Source organism: Trachurus trachurus (genome assembly GCF_905171665.1).
Source record: "Trachurus trachurus genome assembly, chromosome: 7".
NCBI lineage: Eukaryota > Metazoa > Chordata > Actinopteri > Carangiformes > Carangidae > Trachurus > Trachurus trachurus.
Window position 1 is genome coordinate 5,027,687 of NC_139901.1, and position 17,549 is coordinate 5,045,235.

Genomic DNA, 17,549 nt, shown 5'->3' on the forward strand with positions numbered 1-17,549 from the left:
CCCTTGCATGTGAAGGATTTATTGCTTGATATATTTTAGTAAGTGTATATTTGTGCGTGTGTGTTGGTCTTTACGTCACATTGGGTCTCAGCATCAGGGACAACGAGCATGGGAGCAGACAGTGGAGGACAAACATGTCCTCTGTGCCCCGCTCTAGCCTCAGTTCTTCGTGTGTTACTCTGTGTGTGTGTGTGTGTGTGTGTGTGTGTGTGTGTGTGTGTGTGTGTGTGTGTGTGTGTGTGTGTGTGTGTGTTTATCCTGGAGCTGTGTTGTGCGACGGCCCGGCCCTCCTGTGATGTGCCAGAGAGAGGGAAAGGGCACTGCTGGCCTGGCACGCTGTAAACACACACAAGAAAAAAAAACCAACAACCTAACAACAGTGTAACATTTGTGGTCTGATGTCACAGTGGCAGCAGTAATATACTCAGGAGGAAACTTCCATACAAAAGAGCATCCCATGCATCTTATTGTAGATTCATGAATAGAAGGACACATTAAAGGGATAGTTCAACATTTTGGCAAATTGGCCCATTGCCATAATCCCTATAGTCATAGCAGTAGGTTCGTTACCTTTAATTGTCGGTGCAAGCTATTATTAGAACGGCGTAGCAGAGCCGCGAGCTGCTCAGAGCTACACTACGGAGGCTAATGGGATTTCTTGGTTTCCCTCATCAAACTCATCAAATACACAATCCAACAACTCCAAAACGCTCTGGTGGACAAGTTGTGACCTGCACATTCACCACACTATGAGATAATAACGGAACTTTATGAGACAGAGTTGTTTTCATGGTAAATTCATGCAAAACCGCTGATGCGCGTTCCCGTAGGGGCAGTCTTTCGGAAAGCAGTCTCTTTACCTTGAAAACAACTCTGTCTCGTAACGTTCTGTTATTATCTCATAGCGTGGTGAATGTGCAGGTCACAACTTGTTCACCAGAGCGTTGTGGAGTTGTTGGATTGTGTATTTGATGAGTTTGATGAGGGAAACCAAGAAATCCCACTAGCTTCCGTAGCGTAGCTCTGAGTCGCTCACGGCTCTGCTCCGCCGTTCTAAAAATTAAAGGTAACGAACCTACTCCTAAAAATATAGGGATTATGGCAATGGGCCCATTTGCCAAAAATGTTGAACTGTCCCTTTAACCTCTTGTAGTGTGTTACTGCTGCTGTTTCATCCATGCACAATAAATCAAATCAAACGATACAGGGAACGAGTGTACAACAGTATAATAATATATATTTTTTGCCATCCTATTTTGACGCAGTGGTGCACATTGTCATGGCAACAGGCTAAACGCCGTCGGACAGTCCTTGACATTACCTGCAGCATTTGAAATACACAGGAGCGTCGGCTGTTCTCAAAACACTCTCCTCTGCTGAAGACACATAATATCTGCAGGAGCAGCTCGGGTCGTGGGTTCGCTTCATCTGTTCACCTGTTCGGCACATGATGATGATGATGATGATGATGATGATGATGATGATGATGATGATGATGATGATGCAGATGCCGACTCTTTGTTCCCGTGTTCCTCATTTGATGTAAAGAAAAAACATATGTTTGCCCCCTGACTTTTATACAGACGTTAAATTCTCTCAGCTCAGGAGGTCTTCGGGGCTGAATGCAGCCTGAGGTAGAGAGCAGACAAAATATATCCAATGTCATTTAGTTTTCCTTTACACTGACTGTCATTCAGGTAGAATTGAACATTTCTCAAAGATAAGGCAGCGAGACATTTTTCTTTTTTTTGTAAAAAGATGAAAACCCAACATATTGTAGGTCTCTATCAAACACACTATTTTGAAGCAGGGCTATAGCGCATTAATGAGGAAATGTTTTACAAGGGTTTTTCTAATTTCGTTTTTTAAAACTGACATCTCACTATATTAAACAACCACTGACTTCATTTTGCATGACACCAGACCTACACCCTTTGAAAGCATCAAAAAGGAGACACCTAAAGTTTGCAATAGGGTGTAATAATAATAATAATAATAATAATAATATGGATGAATGACTTTTTATTATTGTGTCATGCATACTTCTGTATGCCCAGCCCGCATGGGCTTATAAGACACCAAGAAAACAAACTGGGACCAGAGCACATCATCAATGCATCAAAGAAATAAGAAAACAAACAGGAGTTCAAAACCATTATCCGAAAGAAGGAAAAGGAAAACGATGCCAAGGTTCAAGGGAAATCATTAGAAATTAATAGGGCTGTCCCGATTATCATATTTTGATAATCAAATATTCACGAACATAAAATCGATCAAAATTGAAGCTTCGACGGCTGCGGCGGTTCGTAATCGTAATGACGGACGGACGGGGGGAGCTTCAAATTTTTTGGGTCAGCCCTAGAAATTAATTAAACACATTTTCCTGTCTTCTTTTCCAGGCTTTAGAAATGAAACTAGCAGTCTTAAACACACTGAAATTAAACAACCACTCTAACTTCTACTCATCAGAGCACCAAAATATTTCAGGGTTTTGTCCACAGATTTCATGAAATAATACCTCTCTCAAATCATCCTACTTTGTACAATATAAAAGGAAATGAGACTCACTTTCTACCAACACAAGTATACAAAGTGCATACAGTAGAAACCATTGAAGACATGTGTCACAAACAAGTGCCATTAAACCAAAGGAGCAATACAGCAACACAGGCAATACCAGATCCCAACAACAAAATGAGAGCAGTTCATTAAATAAAATAAATAAAAGGGGCTATACATGATAAAAGGAGATAAGATAAGATGAGATACGATAAGAAAAGTAGAGACAGAAGAGTTGAAACAGATGAAGGCGTAAAAGTAAAACTCTAAGAGCATCTGAGTCGAACTGTGAGATAAAATAAGACGACAGTGAAGAGGCGGTGACGGTGATTCTAAAAGTAAAATGAGGAACTAAACAAATTAAGAAAGTAAGGGAGGGAATAAAAAAAAAAGATAGAAAACAAAATATAACAATGAGTAGATGAGGTCTGTGATGTAAAAGATGTATAAGTGTCGTTATTAGTTTGAGCACAAAGTTAGCAATAGCGTTAGCATCAGCAGAGCAGACAAAGAAAGCAACAGAGGCTCCTGGTTTAAAGGGTCAAACATTCTAATTCAATTCTAGTGAACACAGTTATTATTCTGGATGTGTTTCAGCTGTCTAACTTATAATGATGTAGTAATGTAAACACATGCTCCAAATTGTGTCAGAGCTTCTAATGGTATTTGAAACAATAACGGCCAATCACTACACTAGAACCCCCCCCAACCATCATCTTCATCACCCTGCTCTTCCTCCACCTCTTCATTCCTGCTCTCCGCTCCTCACCCCTTCTCCTATTTCTCTCCCTCCTTCCCCTCAGCCTCCTGCCATTAGCAGCAGCACCCAGTCACCATCCCACTGCCCTCCTTTCATTTCTTTCACACCCTCCTCCTCCTCCTCCTCTTCTCAGCCTGGCAGTTGTAATGGCATTGGGGATGGGTGGAGGGAAGTGTGTGAGTGTGTGTGTGTGTGTGGGGGGGGGGCACATTAGAAACATCCCCTCTGTGATAAGCTGCAGCTGGTTACCATAGCAACGCTTATTACCTGCACCCCGAGACAGGGGGTGGAGAGAGCGAAAGACAGAGAGGAGTAATGGGTCAAAAGATTGTGTAAAGATGTGTCTGTGTGTGTGTAAAGATGTGTGTGTGTGTGTGTGTCTGTGTGTGTGTGTGTGTGTGTGTGTGTGTGTGTGTGTGTGTGTGCGCGCGCGCGCCAGGAAAAGGCTTTCGCTCATTGACTCCTCATTAAATGCTTTATATCTGATAAAGGCTGTGTTGGGAACGCTGCTTTAGAATAATGAGGACACACACACACGGTATCAGCCCGTCGTCCACCACATGCACCCGACCTCCCACCAATGCCCACGCCACACACACACACACACACACACACACACACACACACACACACACACACACACACACACACACACACACACACACACACACACACACACACACACACACACACACACAGCTGTCATGGTGGTCTCCCCCCCACACAGACAGGTAAATGGAGCTCCACGCTGATCAGAAACGTTGCATCATGTGATGCCAAAGCGAAACACTCAGCCGTGGACTTTCAGCTCCGACTCCGTCTCCACCCTCAGCTTCAGTCAGGGACAGACGTCACAGCTTCCACCAGCTTCATGTCCTGCAGTACTGTCCTGTCTGTGTTTATCCATGTGTACTAGAACAGAGCTTTTTCCTGTGCAGACCTACCAGTGTTTTCACATTTACTACTTCTGTGTTTTTCTTCAACCTTGAGAATTAGAAATCTTTTTTTTTTAACTCTATTTTTTCCAATCAATAAAAACAGATACAGAAATACAAAAACAGGAGGATAAACACTACTTTGTCACATAAAGGTGCCAATTAGAAATCTTTTTAGTCCCACAGCTTATTGTTGTTATATTTCTTTGAACAGTACAATTACTCTTTGGTTCAGTCTCATTCAACTATGATCAGTGTTGGGCACGTTACTTTTAAACAGTAACAGCGACTAACGGCACTACTTTTTTCAGTAACAAGCGACCTGCCTGTGTGGAGGAATACTGCGTGAGCTGGTTAGTTCCAGATAAACAGGAGGTCAGGGTGATGGTTAGGAGGGTTAAGGGGGAGAGTCCAAGTAATTTGACATTTTTGAGCATTTTATAAGAATAGTTTATAAAATAGTTCCTCTTCCTGGTAATTAGTTACTTTTATAATGTAGTAATTCAGTTACTAACTCATGTGGTTACAATCACTCGTTACTAACTAGTAACTATAAATACTTACTTTTTAAAAGTAACATGCCCAACACTGCTTTTAAAAAGTTAATGACTTATACTGTAGTTACTCATTACTTTACCAACTGAGTTAGTAAAAGTAACTAATTACCAGGAAAAGTAACTATTGCGTTACTGTTTTTTATAAATTGCCCAAATATGTCAAATTACTTGGACTCGCCCCCCTAACGCACCCAACCACAACCCTGACCCTAACCCTGACCTCCCGTTTATCTGGAACTAACCAACTCACTCAGGTTAAAGGGACAACGAGGAGTTTTGGAAAAGCGAAGCGTTTTCACACTACATTTATGAGCCTCCGCGCAAACCGTAAAATTATTTTGACCGGCGCAAGACAGACTCATGTTTTCATTCATCAAGAATTAAAGTCAGAGGTTCAAAGAGGTTCACATACCGTCGTAGTTCCGACCATAAACGGCGATTCAGCTGCGTTATTCTCATGACTCGTTGCGAAACCGAAAGTAAAAAACGCTGGTCGGCTTGACCAGCATTTCCGCCACCACTAATAATAACAAAATAACGATAGAGACAGAACGATATATTTATCGAAAATGGGCCCATTAACAAGTGTGGGTAGCGGAGATTCATCCACATTAACGTGAGACTTTTTTATAACTGAATAGAAACTCCTCGTTGTCCCTTTAACGCTTTTTTTCTGATTAGTTGATGGACTGAAAAAATGTGTATATAACGTACACTTTAATGGGTGTATTATTTTGAATTGTCGGTAGTAGTAATGGCCTTACAACGGGGGGAACAGTAACCTTTTTGATAACTAGTTACTAGAAAAAGTAGCTCCGTTAGTAAGGTTGTTTATTTATAACGCCGTCATTTCTATCACTCACTGTGATAAACCCAACGTCTACAAGCTGTCAGCACCAAGTGTCCTCTTGTCACAAATAAGGCCTCTCCTAAGAGCTGTTTGTTTAAGCCTTTTCCCTCATGACAACAGAATATTACAAAAACTGTGCCCTCCAAAATGACCCAGTATAGAGCAGTGAGCTGTGAACAGTGCAGAGCTGCACTCTACAAAGAGGGGGGAAAAAAATGAATGAAATCAATATTTGCTGTGATGGCTCAGATGATGGCTCAGATTCTCCTCGGTTCACCTGCACACAGCTCTTCAGGTCCTGGACAGGGGCTCTGTGGGGACCAGACCATCTGTGGCCGGACTCTGAACATGGCTCTTCATGGCTCTTCTGTGTGTTTGGGGGGTTGTCGAGGTCATTTTGTAAGAGATGAGATTCTAAAGTGGCCAAAACAAAACTTATCAGGAAATGTGCATGAGTGTGTGAAGTTGAAGCTGTGTGGAGCTTCTGGAGCTTCTTCTACACATGGGCCCAGAGAGGCTCTACATATCTGATTTATACAAGTAACCATCATATGGAAACACACACTGACACACACACACACACCTGCCCTGTGAGGCCGGCTCATTAGTTACCATGGCAGTGGCAGGCTTCACTCCGCAGCGGGGGAGGAGCTGTGAGTGTGTGTTAGTGTGTGTATGTATTGCTATCCACTGACACGTGTTGAACCAGCCCTCCACCTTCTCTCACCTCTCTCTCCTCCTCCTCCTCTTCCTCTCTCAGTGGCTCTTTCTTTTCTTATCTTTTTATTTCTTTTCTTTTCTGTTCTTTTCTTGTTTTGCTCTCCCTCTCATCTAAAAATCCTCTCCCACCCTCTCCAGTCCAGGTACACCTCTGTGGGGAGAAGGGAGTCTCCCAAGCCTTCCCTGTGTGTGTGTGTGTGTGTCTGATAGAGTGAGTGAGCGATCGGTCCTGTGACGCTTGATCAACTTCCAGTAGGGGTAGAAGTCTTTGTCTAATTTGTGGCGGCTCAGCGGTTTATGTATAATTATACATCATGAGTTTACTCCACACCGTTAACAACAGAGAAAATTGGCACATTGGCAAAACTGAACCGTTTAATTACAATTTCAATAACTGCAGCTGAAGACAGGGAAGGGGTTGATGATATTGATTTCACTCCACACATGCTCTTGTTTGTTATGTCGTCAACATGACAGGAATTAGAGAGAATGCAACACGTTACTACCGTCATGTTATGGTATTATGTTCTATTGTTGGCGTGCCCTTCAGTGGCCGTCAGGAAGACAGGTGATGGAGCAACGATGTTCATCCCAGGAGCAGGCGGAGTTTAACCATAAACATGTTCATATATTGATAATGATAGTTGGGCTTGGGCATATGTATTGGGTGGACGGTGTCTTGTTGCTGAGTACGTCTCCATTCTGCAGCCTTCTTTCGGTAACACTTTATTTGACGCCCATCTCTATAGCGCATTATAACCCTTATACTTATGAGTTATAATGCAATTACAGCTATGTATAACTATAGTTATAAACGCTTTATAACAATAATCATTACACACTATAAAGCATTTTATCATGACTTACTGTATAAGGTCAGGTATAGTAACTCGCTGACAATGCCCACATTGATAATAGGGGTGGGAGAAAAAATCGATTCACATAAATATCGCAATATATTTTTTGACGATTTTTAAATCTATTTTTTTTTGTTCAAAAATGTTTTTTTTTTTTTTATGTTTTTAAATATTGTGCAATGTGCATTTGTTAGCCTTTTTTACATACAGAGAGTACAGGTTTTTGAAAAGGGTTTAAGTTCACTTTATAATGGAGTATGTTAATTTATAGGCTTCTACAGTATTTGTGTGCAGATAAATGTTAAAAATGCAGACTAAAAATCGAGAGAATCTGCAATATCGTAGAATCGCAATTTAAATCGAATCGCCATCCAAAAAATCGTAAAAAGAATCGAATCGGGAGAAAAGCGTATCGTCCCAGCCCTAATTGATAATGCATTATAAATATAGTTATGTGGCTTCTAAACAACTATAACTATAACTTGTTACATTAGGTTAATGGACCAGTAGCTGTGCATTTACCTTTACTTTGCCGCACATCTGCCGATACGGTTCCGACATAATCTTTTTTGGAAAGTGACGGTATTTAGGAATCTTTACGATCAATTAATTTTGGCATTTAATACCGCGATTAATTGTTAAAAACAAGTAATTGTTAAGAAAAAGGAAAGTCTGCACACCAACAAAAGCTCCAGAGCGTGCTTTTTCTATTTTTTCAAAACAAGTAATTGTGACATCCCTATCGTATTCTTGCTGCATTCACGTGGAATCGGGCAGATGGAAGACGGACGACTTAACATGTAGTTATACATGTTTCATTTCATGGCGACTTCAAAGAAACTAAATAAATTGCCACACACTATACTGGCTGCACTCTCACATCACAACTGCTGAATGACTGGCTGTTTGTCACTCTATCAGGGGTTTAAGAGACTGTGCCAGGGATGGAACATGGTTTATTCTCTCTAGGACTTGCCATCAGTTTTCCCCTTAAAATTCAAGTGTCTATTTGCCGTCCATGTCGTTAACATGGTGGACGGATGTGTCGACTGCTGTTTGCCTCCAATTTGATTCCCATTGGTATGGTTGTGTGTATTACCCAGGATCTTTCCACAACCTACCTAAACTGCATGTTTATTATTGTAACTATAGCAACGCACATACTCTAACCTGGCGGAAGTATCCAAACCACCATTTTTTTCAAACCACATATGCCTTACCTGAACCAAAGGTGACCCTTCCATAACCCTAACTGTGTGTGTGTGTGTGTGCTTAATCATAACCATGACGATGAGGGTTTGGGATGCCTGCCACCACATGTGCAATTACAGGACATGCTCGTAGCAGAGCTGAGGGTTGGAGGACTTGTTGCAGTAGTAGATATATAAAAGATGAGAGGTGCAGTTATATTACTGAGTCTGAAAGATTTCATGTGCGGCTGTTTGCTAACTCAATTTAAAAATCCCTCAACACACATCAGAGTGAGGAACTACAAAGAGTGTTTACATGCACAGCCAAGTCGAGCTCTGCTCAGAGCTTGAGTTTGACGTCTTATCGGAATTCTGTCCTTGTCCCAGTTTACAGGGAAAATTTAAAGAGGAACTATGCATGATTTTTTTTTAGGGTTAGGGGTTAGGTAATTGTGATGGTTTAATAAATGGTTTAACTTGTTATGAGGGACTGCCCTTCCATGTGAGAGTCACTTTTATGACTGATAAAGACTACACAAATACGTTGTGACATCGTATATCATATAAAACGTTATCTACTGCTCTATTGATTGATTTTTCTTTGGCTTTGTGGTAAACAAAAGCACATGGCCAGGTCTGACTTGGATCTCAGATTAAGGCGTATACGTGCAGAAGAAAATCAGCCTCCAATCGCATTATCTGGGTGTTTTAGTGGAGAAGCCCCGTCCTCGTCAGACTAAGGTGTTTACATGCACTTTAGCTGTCCAGTAATAGACATGTTAAGGCCCTTTGTTTTTCAAGTGTCATGTAAACACAAATAAATGAGTCCAGGAGAGGGAAGTGTGAATGTTGAAATTCCCACTGAAGCAACAAAGGTTCTTTTGCTGCGTTCATAACAACTCGGAGGTCGGGATCCCCAACTCGGAAATTTCCGACTTCCGACATCATTGCGTTCACGCTGCAGAAACTCGGGAGAAAAAAAACATGGATACCTGAAGGAAGTTTGGCGTATTATTGTGGCTCATAGCTGAATACGAAAAAATAAATGCAGCAGTAAATGATGTTTATTTTGGAGGAGAGGAGATGCTGCAGATGAGTGCACATATAATGTTAAAGCCTTGATAACAGTTAAACGTTATTTCCGTCACATACGAGGACCGCAATTTCACACCGTCCAACAATCACAGCTTAATATAAACATATTTCATATAGGCTACTGCAATAATACACAAAAAAATATGCATTAAAACCTCAACAAATAACTTAAAATGTCTAAATTCTAACCGTTTAAGACGAGGGCCGCCATGTTTTGATGTTGTCGTGACGTCAAGTCGGAAAGTTGGAGCTCTGATATGATAACCGAGTTTCCAACCTGTAATTTCCGAGTTCGACGCCGTTCAATTCATTTTTTACAACTTGGAGCTCGTTTTTTTCCGACTTCCGAGTTGTCTTGAATGCAGCATTTATCCTTAATCTGCGAGAAAGACTCAGGATCCCAGAATGCAGCACAATAATCTAATCATCGAGACTTATCACAGTATGTGTTGTATTGAGATCACCAGCAGCTGCTTGAATTCAGCTTACTGGGTTGATTAAAATAAACGGATGACTCAGAATTGCTACAGAAACCTTCCTTGTAGTAAAGACGCAAACCAGTCATGAAAAACAAAAGTTCTCGTTTTCAGTTTCCACTTGCGGCAGTGAGAGTTCTTGAACGCTCACTTCAGTGTCTGCATTTTGACGAGAGACCGATGCACAGTGAAGGGGGAGACACCAGGAGGTTTTTGTTTTAAGCTTAAATCTAGACTTGAGAGTCGTCTGTTTTAGCAAACCCTTCATTGATGTAGTGCCACTGTGTTCTGTATGTTGGGACTCTGATATGAAAGGTCTTTAAAGGGATAGTTCAACATTTTGGCAAATTGGCCCATTGCCATAATCCCTATAGTTTTAGGAGTAGGTTCGTTACCTTTAATTGTCAGTGCAAGCTATTTTTAGAACGGCGGAGCAGAACCGCGAGCTGCTCAGAGCTACGCTATACGAAGGCTCATGGAATCTCTTGGTTTCCCTCATCAAACTCATCAAATACACAATCCAACAACTCCAAGACGCTCTGGTGGACAAGTTGTGACCTGCACATTCACCACGCTATGAGATAATAATGGAACGTTATGAGACAACGTTGTTTTTGAGGTAAATTCAAATTAAAACCGCTGATGGGCGTTCCCGTCGGGGGCAGTTTTTCAGCAACAGTCTCTGCATTTGCCTCCTAAACAACTCTGTTTCGTAACGTTCCATTATTATCTCCTAGTGTGGTGAATGTGCAGGTCACATGGAGTTGTTGGATTGTGTATTTGATGAGTTTGATGAGGGAAACCAAGAAATCCCATTAACCTCCATAGCGTAGCTCTGAGCAGCTCACGACTCTGCTCCGCCGTTCTAAAAACAGCTTGCACCGACAATTAAAGGTAACAAACCTACTGCTATGACTATAGGGATTATGGCAATGGGCCACTTTGCCAAAATGTTGAACTATCCTTTTAAAATCCAACTGGTTTCCTCTTCTTCTGAGAGATGTCAGGAGGAGAAGTCAGACAGTAACTGATGGGTTGAACAATGGCGGCTCTCAGACATCAACAACACTTTCTGCACCTGATTAGACGGAGGGCTGACTGCAGCTAATGATTACTGTCACTATTGATGAGTGTGTTGATGAACGGTAAAAACACCGGTGAGGAGAACAGACGGCGGAACGGCTGCACGTCTCGTTGTGAGACAACGTCAAAGAAAAGCAACAAATCCTGGTCTATTTCTACTCTAATGGCCTTTAACTGACAGATGTGAATGGTTCAGTATCAAAACTCCTGTTGAAGTCAATACATTAGAACAGTCTCTTATGCTCTGTCTTCACAAACAGTGTATAAAATAGACCAAGGTTATAAAAACACAGAACCTTTTATTCATATCTATCTATCTATTCACATCACAGTTGAAACGGGTGTTTGGAAGGTTTTATTTGAGAGTTTCTAGATGCAACAAATCATCAGTGAGTCAGTGACACTTTCATCGGATGTCTCAAACATGTCTGTTCTGCGTTACATTCCGTATTTAGGTGTTTTGTTCCTGTGCTGTGACTGTTTCATGACGTGAAGGTTTCCCTGTGCTCTGTCTCCAGTGTGTGGACAGTGTGTCCGGGGTGGACTCCTTGCTGAAGCGAGTGGCGGTGGTGGAGGATTTCTTCGACATCATCTACGCCATGCACGTGGAGATCAGCACAGATCCAGGAAAAGCACCGAAACACGCAGGCCAGAAGAAAACCTACAAAGCAGTAAGGACACGGTCTAGTGTGTTTACTTACGCTTCATGTTGACAGTGTTTTGTCTCTGCGATCCTTTGTTTTTCTGCCTTAGCTCCAAGTCTGGGATTTTTTTTAAGCTCCAGCATCTTCTCACTCTTCATGTCGTTCTCTTCCCTTCAGTCTTCTCACTGTTTCCTCTACTTTGCTGCTCTCCACCCTCTGGTCACAGAAAGGATTCTCTCTCTCCCTCTCCTCATTCCTCCATCTGGGTCTCAGACAAAACAAAAGAAACAGCGTCTCTATCTTCTAACAGCTTTTGTCAAACTGGACTCAGTTTTTACTGCTAAGTGACAGGTAGTTTGACTTTCTTTGTTTAAACACTTTGTTCAGTAATTGATTAATATTTAAAATCATAAAATCACTGATTTTTTTTTAAATCATTGTTTTAAAGTGATTTTTCAAGTAAAAATACAGAACATTTCTGAGGCTTATTTTAGATTTTTTTTTATTTTTGGGGGATATCTAATATGCCAAAGTATTGATCAAGATAATAACTGGTTAATTGATAATTATCCGCAACCCCTATCTATATTTTGAATCATAACCAAGCAGCTGTTTTAGAGACGCCTGCTTTTGTATCATTCCACCAGTTTTTCTCCTTTTGTCTCATCTCTCTCTTCTGGTTGCAGCGACATGAATTCCTCACTCCCCTCTGCTGACCTCAGGATGAATATAGTTTTGACATAATGGCACTTTAAATGGTTTCACATAATAAACTGTAAAACCTTCTTTTGAAAGGAAAATGTACTCCAACAATCATTTTCTGCAGATTTGGACAAACAGTTAAGTGGTTTGAGCTGCTGACACTGCCCTCTCCTGGTCAAACTGTGCCAGTACAGGTTCCTCTCATTGAGGGATGAAGCTGAAACTATCACTTTTTTTCCCCATTTCTTCTGATTCTTCTTCATCTTTTCTATATGTTATGTCCTCTGTGTCCTTCTCTCTCTCTTTTTTTTTTTCTTTGACTGTACTTACATGATAGTTAAAGCCAGCAGCTAGAACACCATACCACTTGGCTTCAGGTCTTTAGGCCACCAAAGGCTGAGAGTGACATTTGCCTTTGCTTTACCCCCTCCTTCCTTCACATACTCTCTCTCTTGCACACACACACACACACACACACACACACACACACACACACACACACACACACACACACAGGCTGCACAGCCGCCCCCCATCCACCCACGCAGACAGACTGTCTTCCATCCTTCCTCTTCTTTTCTTTTGTGTCTTTGTGCCTCTCCTCCTGAATAAATGTTTTATGTATGCAAACACACACACACACATATTCAAACACACACCCATGGATTTATAGACTTTATATCCTCAGCATCTCTGAGAGCAGTTTTTCTTTGAGACGCTTTGAAAACGGTAATAACAGCCCTGTGTTGTCATTCTGGGCCAATTTTGTTATTTGGCGAAATGTAGACAACACGAGTGGAATGACAAAGAGCACAAACAGAGCAGGAAATGTTTTAGTGCTTTAATAATCAATTGTAAACAGTTGATTTCAGAGGCAGCGCCTCAGACTGACATTGTTTTTGTTTATTGTGCTGGGACAGATAAAATTACTGTCAAGATAAAACACAACTCTGTCGTACCCAGAGTGAAACGTAACAAATGACAACACTTGAACACATCAGCACTGCTGGAATCAACTGTGCTGTGTACAAACAGGGGGAAATATATGTGATTAACTGTTGCCATAATCATGTGGTACTGCAAATCAAAAATATGTGTAGTATCATACGTAGTATCTTATCATGATGTGTAGTGTCATATTATGATATGTAGTATCATGCATAGGGATGCACATTTTGAATTTTTTTTCTGACCGATAACCGACGCTCGTTAACCGATTATTAACCGTTAACCGATAAGATTAAGATGCTTGCGGCGCACGGCAAAAAAAAAGAAGAAAGAAAATTATCGCTCCAATTTAATGGCCGTTAAATACACACGTGCGCTGCGACAGAGCAGCGCCACATCCACTGTGCTCTGTCTCAGCTGATCGCGCTCATATGGAGGTTAGATCGTCCAATGTAGAACTGTTTTTATACAAAGTGCAGCCAAACACCAGACTGAAGGAGCAGCAGAGTTCCTCTGACAGCTCCTCTGTGGAGCTGCAGGAGAGCTGCAGGTGAACCGGCTGGAGAGCAGCGACGTCCTCGTCCTCTTTTTTTTCTTCTTTTTTTTCTCAGCGCCGTAGTTACAGGTGATTCACATCTACGTCCATGTAGGCTACATTTATTGTCTGACCTTCCTTCACTGGGGCTGCTGCACATACTGTCAGTCCTCCTGTGTAACTTTTTGCTGCGAAATATGACTGAAGGCAGTGAACTCTGCACGTGTCGACACGCCCCCATGAGTTGACGACATAAGGACCTAATAATAATAAAAAAATAACCGATAGTATTAATCGGTCAAAGTTCTTGTTATCGGTTAACGGTTAAACGGTTAATCATGTGCATCCCTAATCATGCAGTATCATATTATATGTAGTATCATGTAGCATCATATAATTTCATGTTGTTTCATGTAGTGTTATATGTCATGTTATGTAGTATCATAATAGTATTTCATTATTTGTAGTATCATGTGATTTTATGTAGTATCATATGTAGTATTTTATTATCCTATGAATTTATGTAGTGTCATAGTGTCATATTAGAGTGGAGTGGAGTGGAGTAGAGAATACTTTATTCATCCCTAGGAGGGAAATTCAAATGAGTCCAGTAGCTCACACGACAATGACACAAAAAGAAAGAAAGATGAACACAAAAACATTTTAAGAAGTGTTATAACACGATTGCAACAGGAACAAATGTTTTATGTTATGTAGCATCATGTAGTATCATATGTAGCATTATATTATTAATATAAATGTCTTTGACCAGTTAATGTCTGTTGCATCTGGTTGAAGATGTAGCTACGTAACACAGCAACATCTGTCTGTCGTTATTATTTAGCTCAATAGACCCATCGTGGCAGAAGTTCAGTTCTCTGTGTTTAACTGGACTGGAAGAAAAGATACAACTCTGTTCTCCCTGAATGATTTTACTCACCTCTGTTAACAAGCCGTTTCATGTACATGTTCCCTCATCACCTTATATCCTCTCTCTCTCTGTCTTTCTCTCAGATAGCGGAGACGTACGCCTTCCTGCCCAGAGAGGCTGTGACTCATTTCCTAATGAGCTGTGGAGAGTGTCAGAAGAGGATGCACATCAGCACCACAGGACAGGACTACAAAGGTACAGGCGCAGCTCTGCAGCAAATGTCTGAGTCAGTGAGTCCTCGGCACTCTTCGTCTCTTACAACGGCTAAGTTGGGATCCTGCTGCAGTTTCCTCTTTCTGCTGCAAACAGGTGGCAACAGCTCTATACAGCCAGCACTGTGTCTGAGCATCATCCACTGTCTGGTTCCAACAGTCTGAACTGTCAGGCTCCTTCTGTTTCTAGTTGTATGTTTTATCAATCCAAAACTACAAAATGTACATTCTATAGCTAAAACCATCACATATTTGACTGTTTCACTCAGAAAATACATTGAAACTATTAATCACTCAGTCTGAGATTTCCTTTTGAAGGACTAACGGCAACCGCTCCACAAATAATTCATGATTTTCAACTGGCTAATCCATTCTGTTAATGATCCATTTTGCATTAATTCAATTAAGTACATGATTAGGATTCAGTGTAATTTAATGCTGTGAAGCTCGCACTTATTAAGTAGATAGTAGAACATAAGCCAAGGTCTCCTACCACGCTGAAGTCCCTCACTGTAAGCCGCTCTGAGTGCAAATCTACATCTAAATGTAATGGCGGTGATTTAATTACATTCTCTGTGCTGTTAAATAGCTTAGACTTAATGAGCTCTGGATACCTGCATGAAGTCAACTTTCAATGTCCATCATATATAGTGAGTGAGTGAGTTCACAGCCTGCTCATCATCTCTAGAGGCTGCAGATGATTTATTCATTCATTTTTAATAATTGAAACGAGACACTACAGGTGTGTCTGGAACACAGTGGGTGAATTTACAAGGTTGTCACGAGTCCACACATCAATCCATTCAGCAGCAAAAGAAAGAACTTATGGATCGGTGGCTACATTATTAACATATGTATAGAACTTCTAGGGGCTGCTTTCCCAAAAGCCTCCATAACGCTGCATCGTTTACCTTTACTTTTCCTCTTTCTTAACATTGTCACGGTTTCAGTTTCCATTCTTTGCTTAGAATACCTTCCCTAAGGTTGGTCTGGAGCTCTCTTAAAGGGATAGTTCAACATTTTGGCAAATTGGCCCATTGCCATAATGCCTATAGTTTTAGGAGTAGGTTCGTTACCTTTAATTGTCGGCGCAAGCTATTTTTAGAACGGCGGAGCAGAGCCGTGAGCTGCTCAGAGCTACGCCACGGAGGCTAATGGGATTTCTTGGTTTCCCTCATCAAACTCATCAAATACACAATCCAACAACTCCAAAACGCTCTGGTGGACAAGTTGTGACCTGCACATTCACCACGCTATGAGATAATAACGGAACGTTACGACAAGGAATTGTTTTTTAGGTAAATTCATGCAAAATCGCTGATGCGCGTTCCAGTCGGGGGCAGGTCGCTTTTAGAGCAAATGTTAACCAATGGCACAAAAGACTAAATTGCATCAGTTGATTAAATGAGGCTGCTGGTCAGTCATCTGTTTGCAAATCAAGCTATCACAAGAGGGGGGGATAATTACGGCTAAATTAGGAAAAGAAAAGACAGAAAGAACGTGCTGCGCTGTTCAGCCGGCTCATCTGCAGCTCGCAGGAGGAGCGTCCTGCTTTTTCTGTTCCTCTGACATTTAATTCATGTATTTATATCATATATTTAACTCATTGAGTGCCGCGCTCCTTTCCAAAGTTTTAGTCAAGTGTACCGGCAATTTAGACCATTTTTGACTTTTTATGTAGAGCCACAGTGTATTCTATATTATTGCCACCAACACATACTGTGGCTCAATTGAAAGGTTTAACTTAATGCTTCAAGTGGCCACAAACCGTTTGTTTCTACGTGCCTCTGTTCCTGAGAAAAGTCAAGCTAAACATGGCTGGGTTTCACCAAAATCCCTCCTTTTTTTCTAGAAAAGGAGATAGAGCGTCTTTTATGAAAGGTGCTCTGTTTGTGTCTGTCGCTCTTCTGACACTCGCATTTCTGGATCAAAGGGCTCGTATAAGATAAATATATACAACAGTTGTTGTTCTATTCACAAAACCACCATCGGGGGCGGGGGCGGGGGGGGGGGGGGGGGGGGGGGGGGGGGGGCGCCACTAAACAACAATAATAACACAGACGCACCGTGCCGTGTCACAGCTTCTCCCCACGGAGCGTGAGGGTCAGTCGGCCACCGCGGCTCGGGAAGACCGGTCCCGCCGGTGGTCGCGGTCCTTCTGTGGTACGGGTCGGTGATGCCGGTCTGCTTTGGCCCAGAGACCATCAGATTTTACCGCGGGAGGACTTTGGGGAGGACACGGTGTTGCTCCAGCTGAAGACCGGGCGGACTGTCGGCTGAGAGCTTCCTGGTTCAGCTCCGAGCAGCTCGAGCAGCTGGAGCAGCAGCGCGGGTGAGAGCAGAGCAGCTGCGCTGCATCTGCATGCAGAACTCGTTTGCAGAAGCCGAGTTATGATAAAAACTTCCAGATCATGAGCTGTCATGTGACTTTGATCGTCATCTATTTCAGTTCTCCTCGTCGTAGAGTCCCCAAATTTACATATAATGTGTATTAA

The 17,549-nt window shown here is 41.8% G+C and overlaps 1 protein-coding gene across 1 annotated transcript in view; it reads left to right on the plus strand.

Moving 5' to 3' along the window:
• The window catches only part of LOC310989284 (nucleolar protein 4-like), a gene marked incomplete at both ends in the record, with an annotated part of 205,995 nt that overhangs the window by 33,914 nt on the left and 154,532 nt on the right, over positions 1 to 17,549 (plus strand). Inside the window, 2 exons of the mRNA XM_083976295.1 lie at positions 11,601 to 11,753; positions 14,926 to 15,037. Of these exons, the coding sequence (XP_083832421.1) occupies positions 11,601 to 11,753; positions 14,926 to 15,037 (265 nt within the window). The remainder of the gene's footprint in view (positions 1 to 11,600; positions 11,754 to 14,925; positions 15,038 to 17,549) is intronic.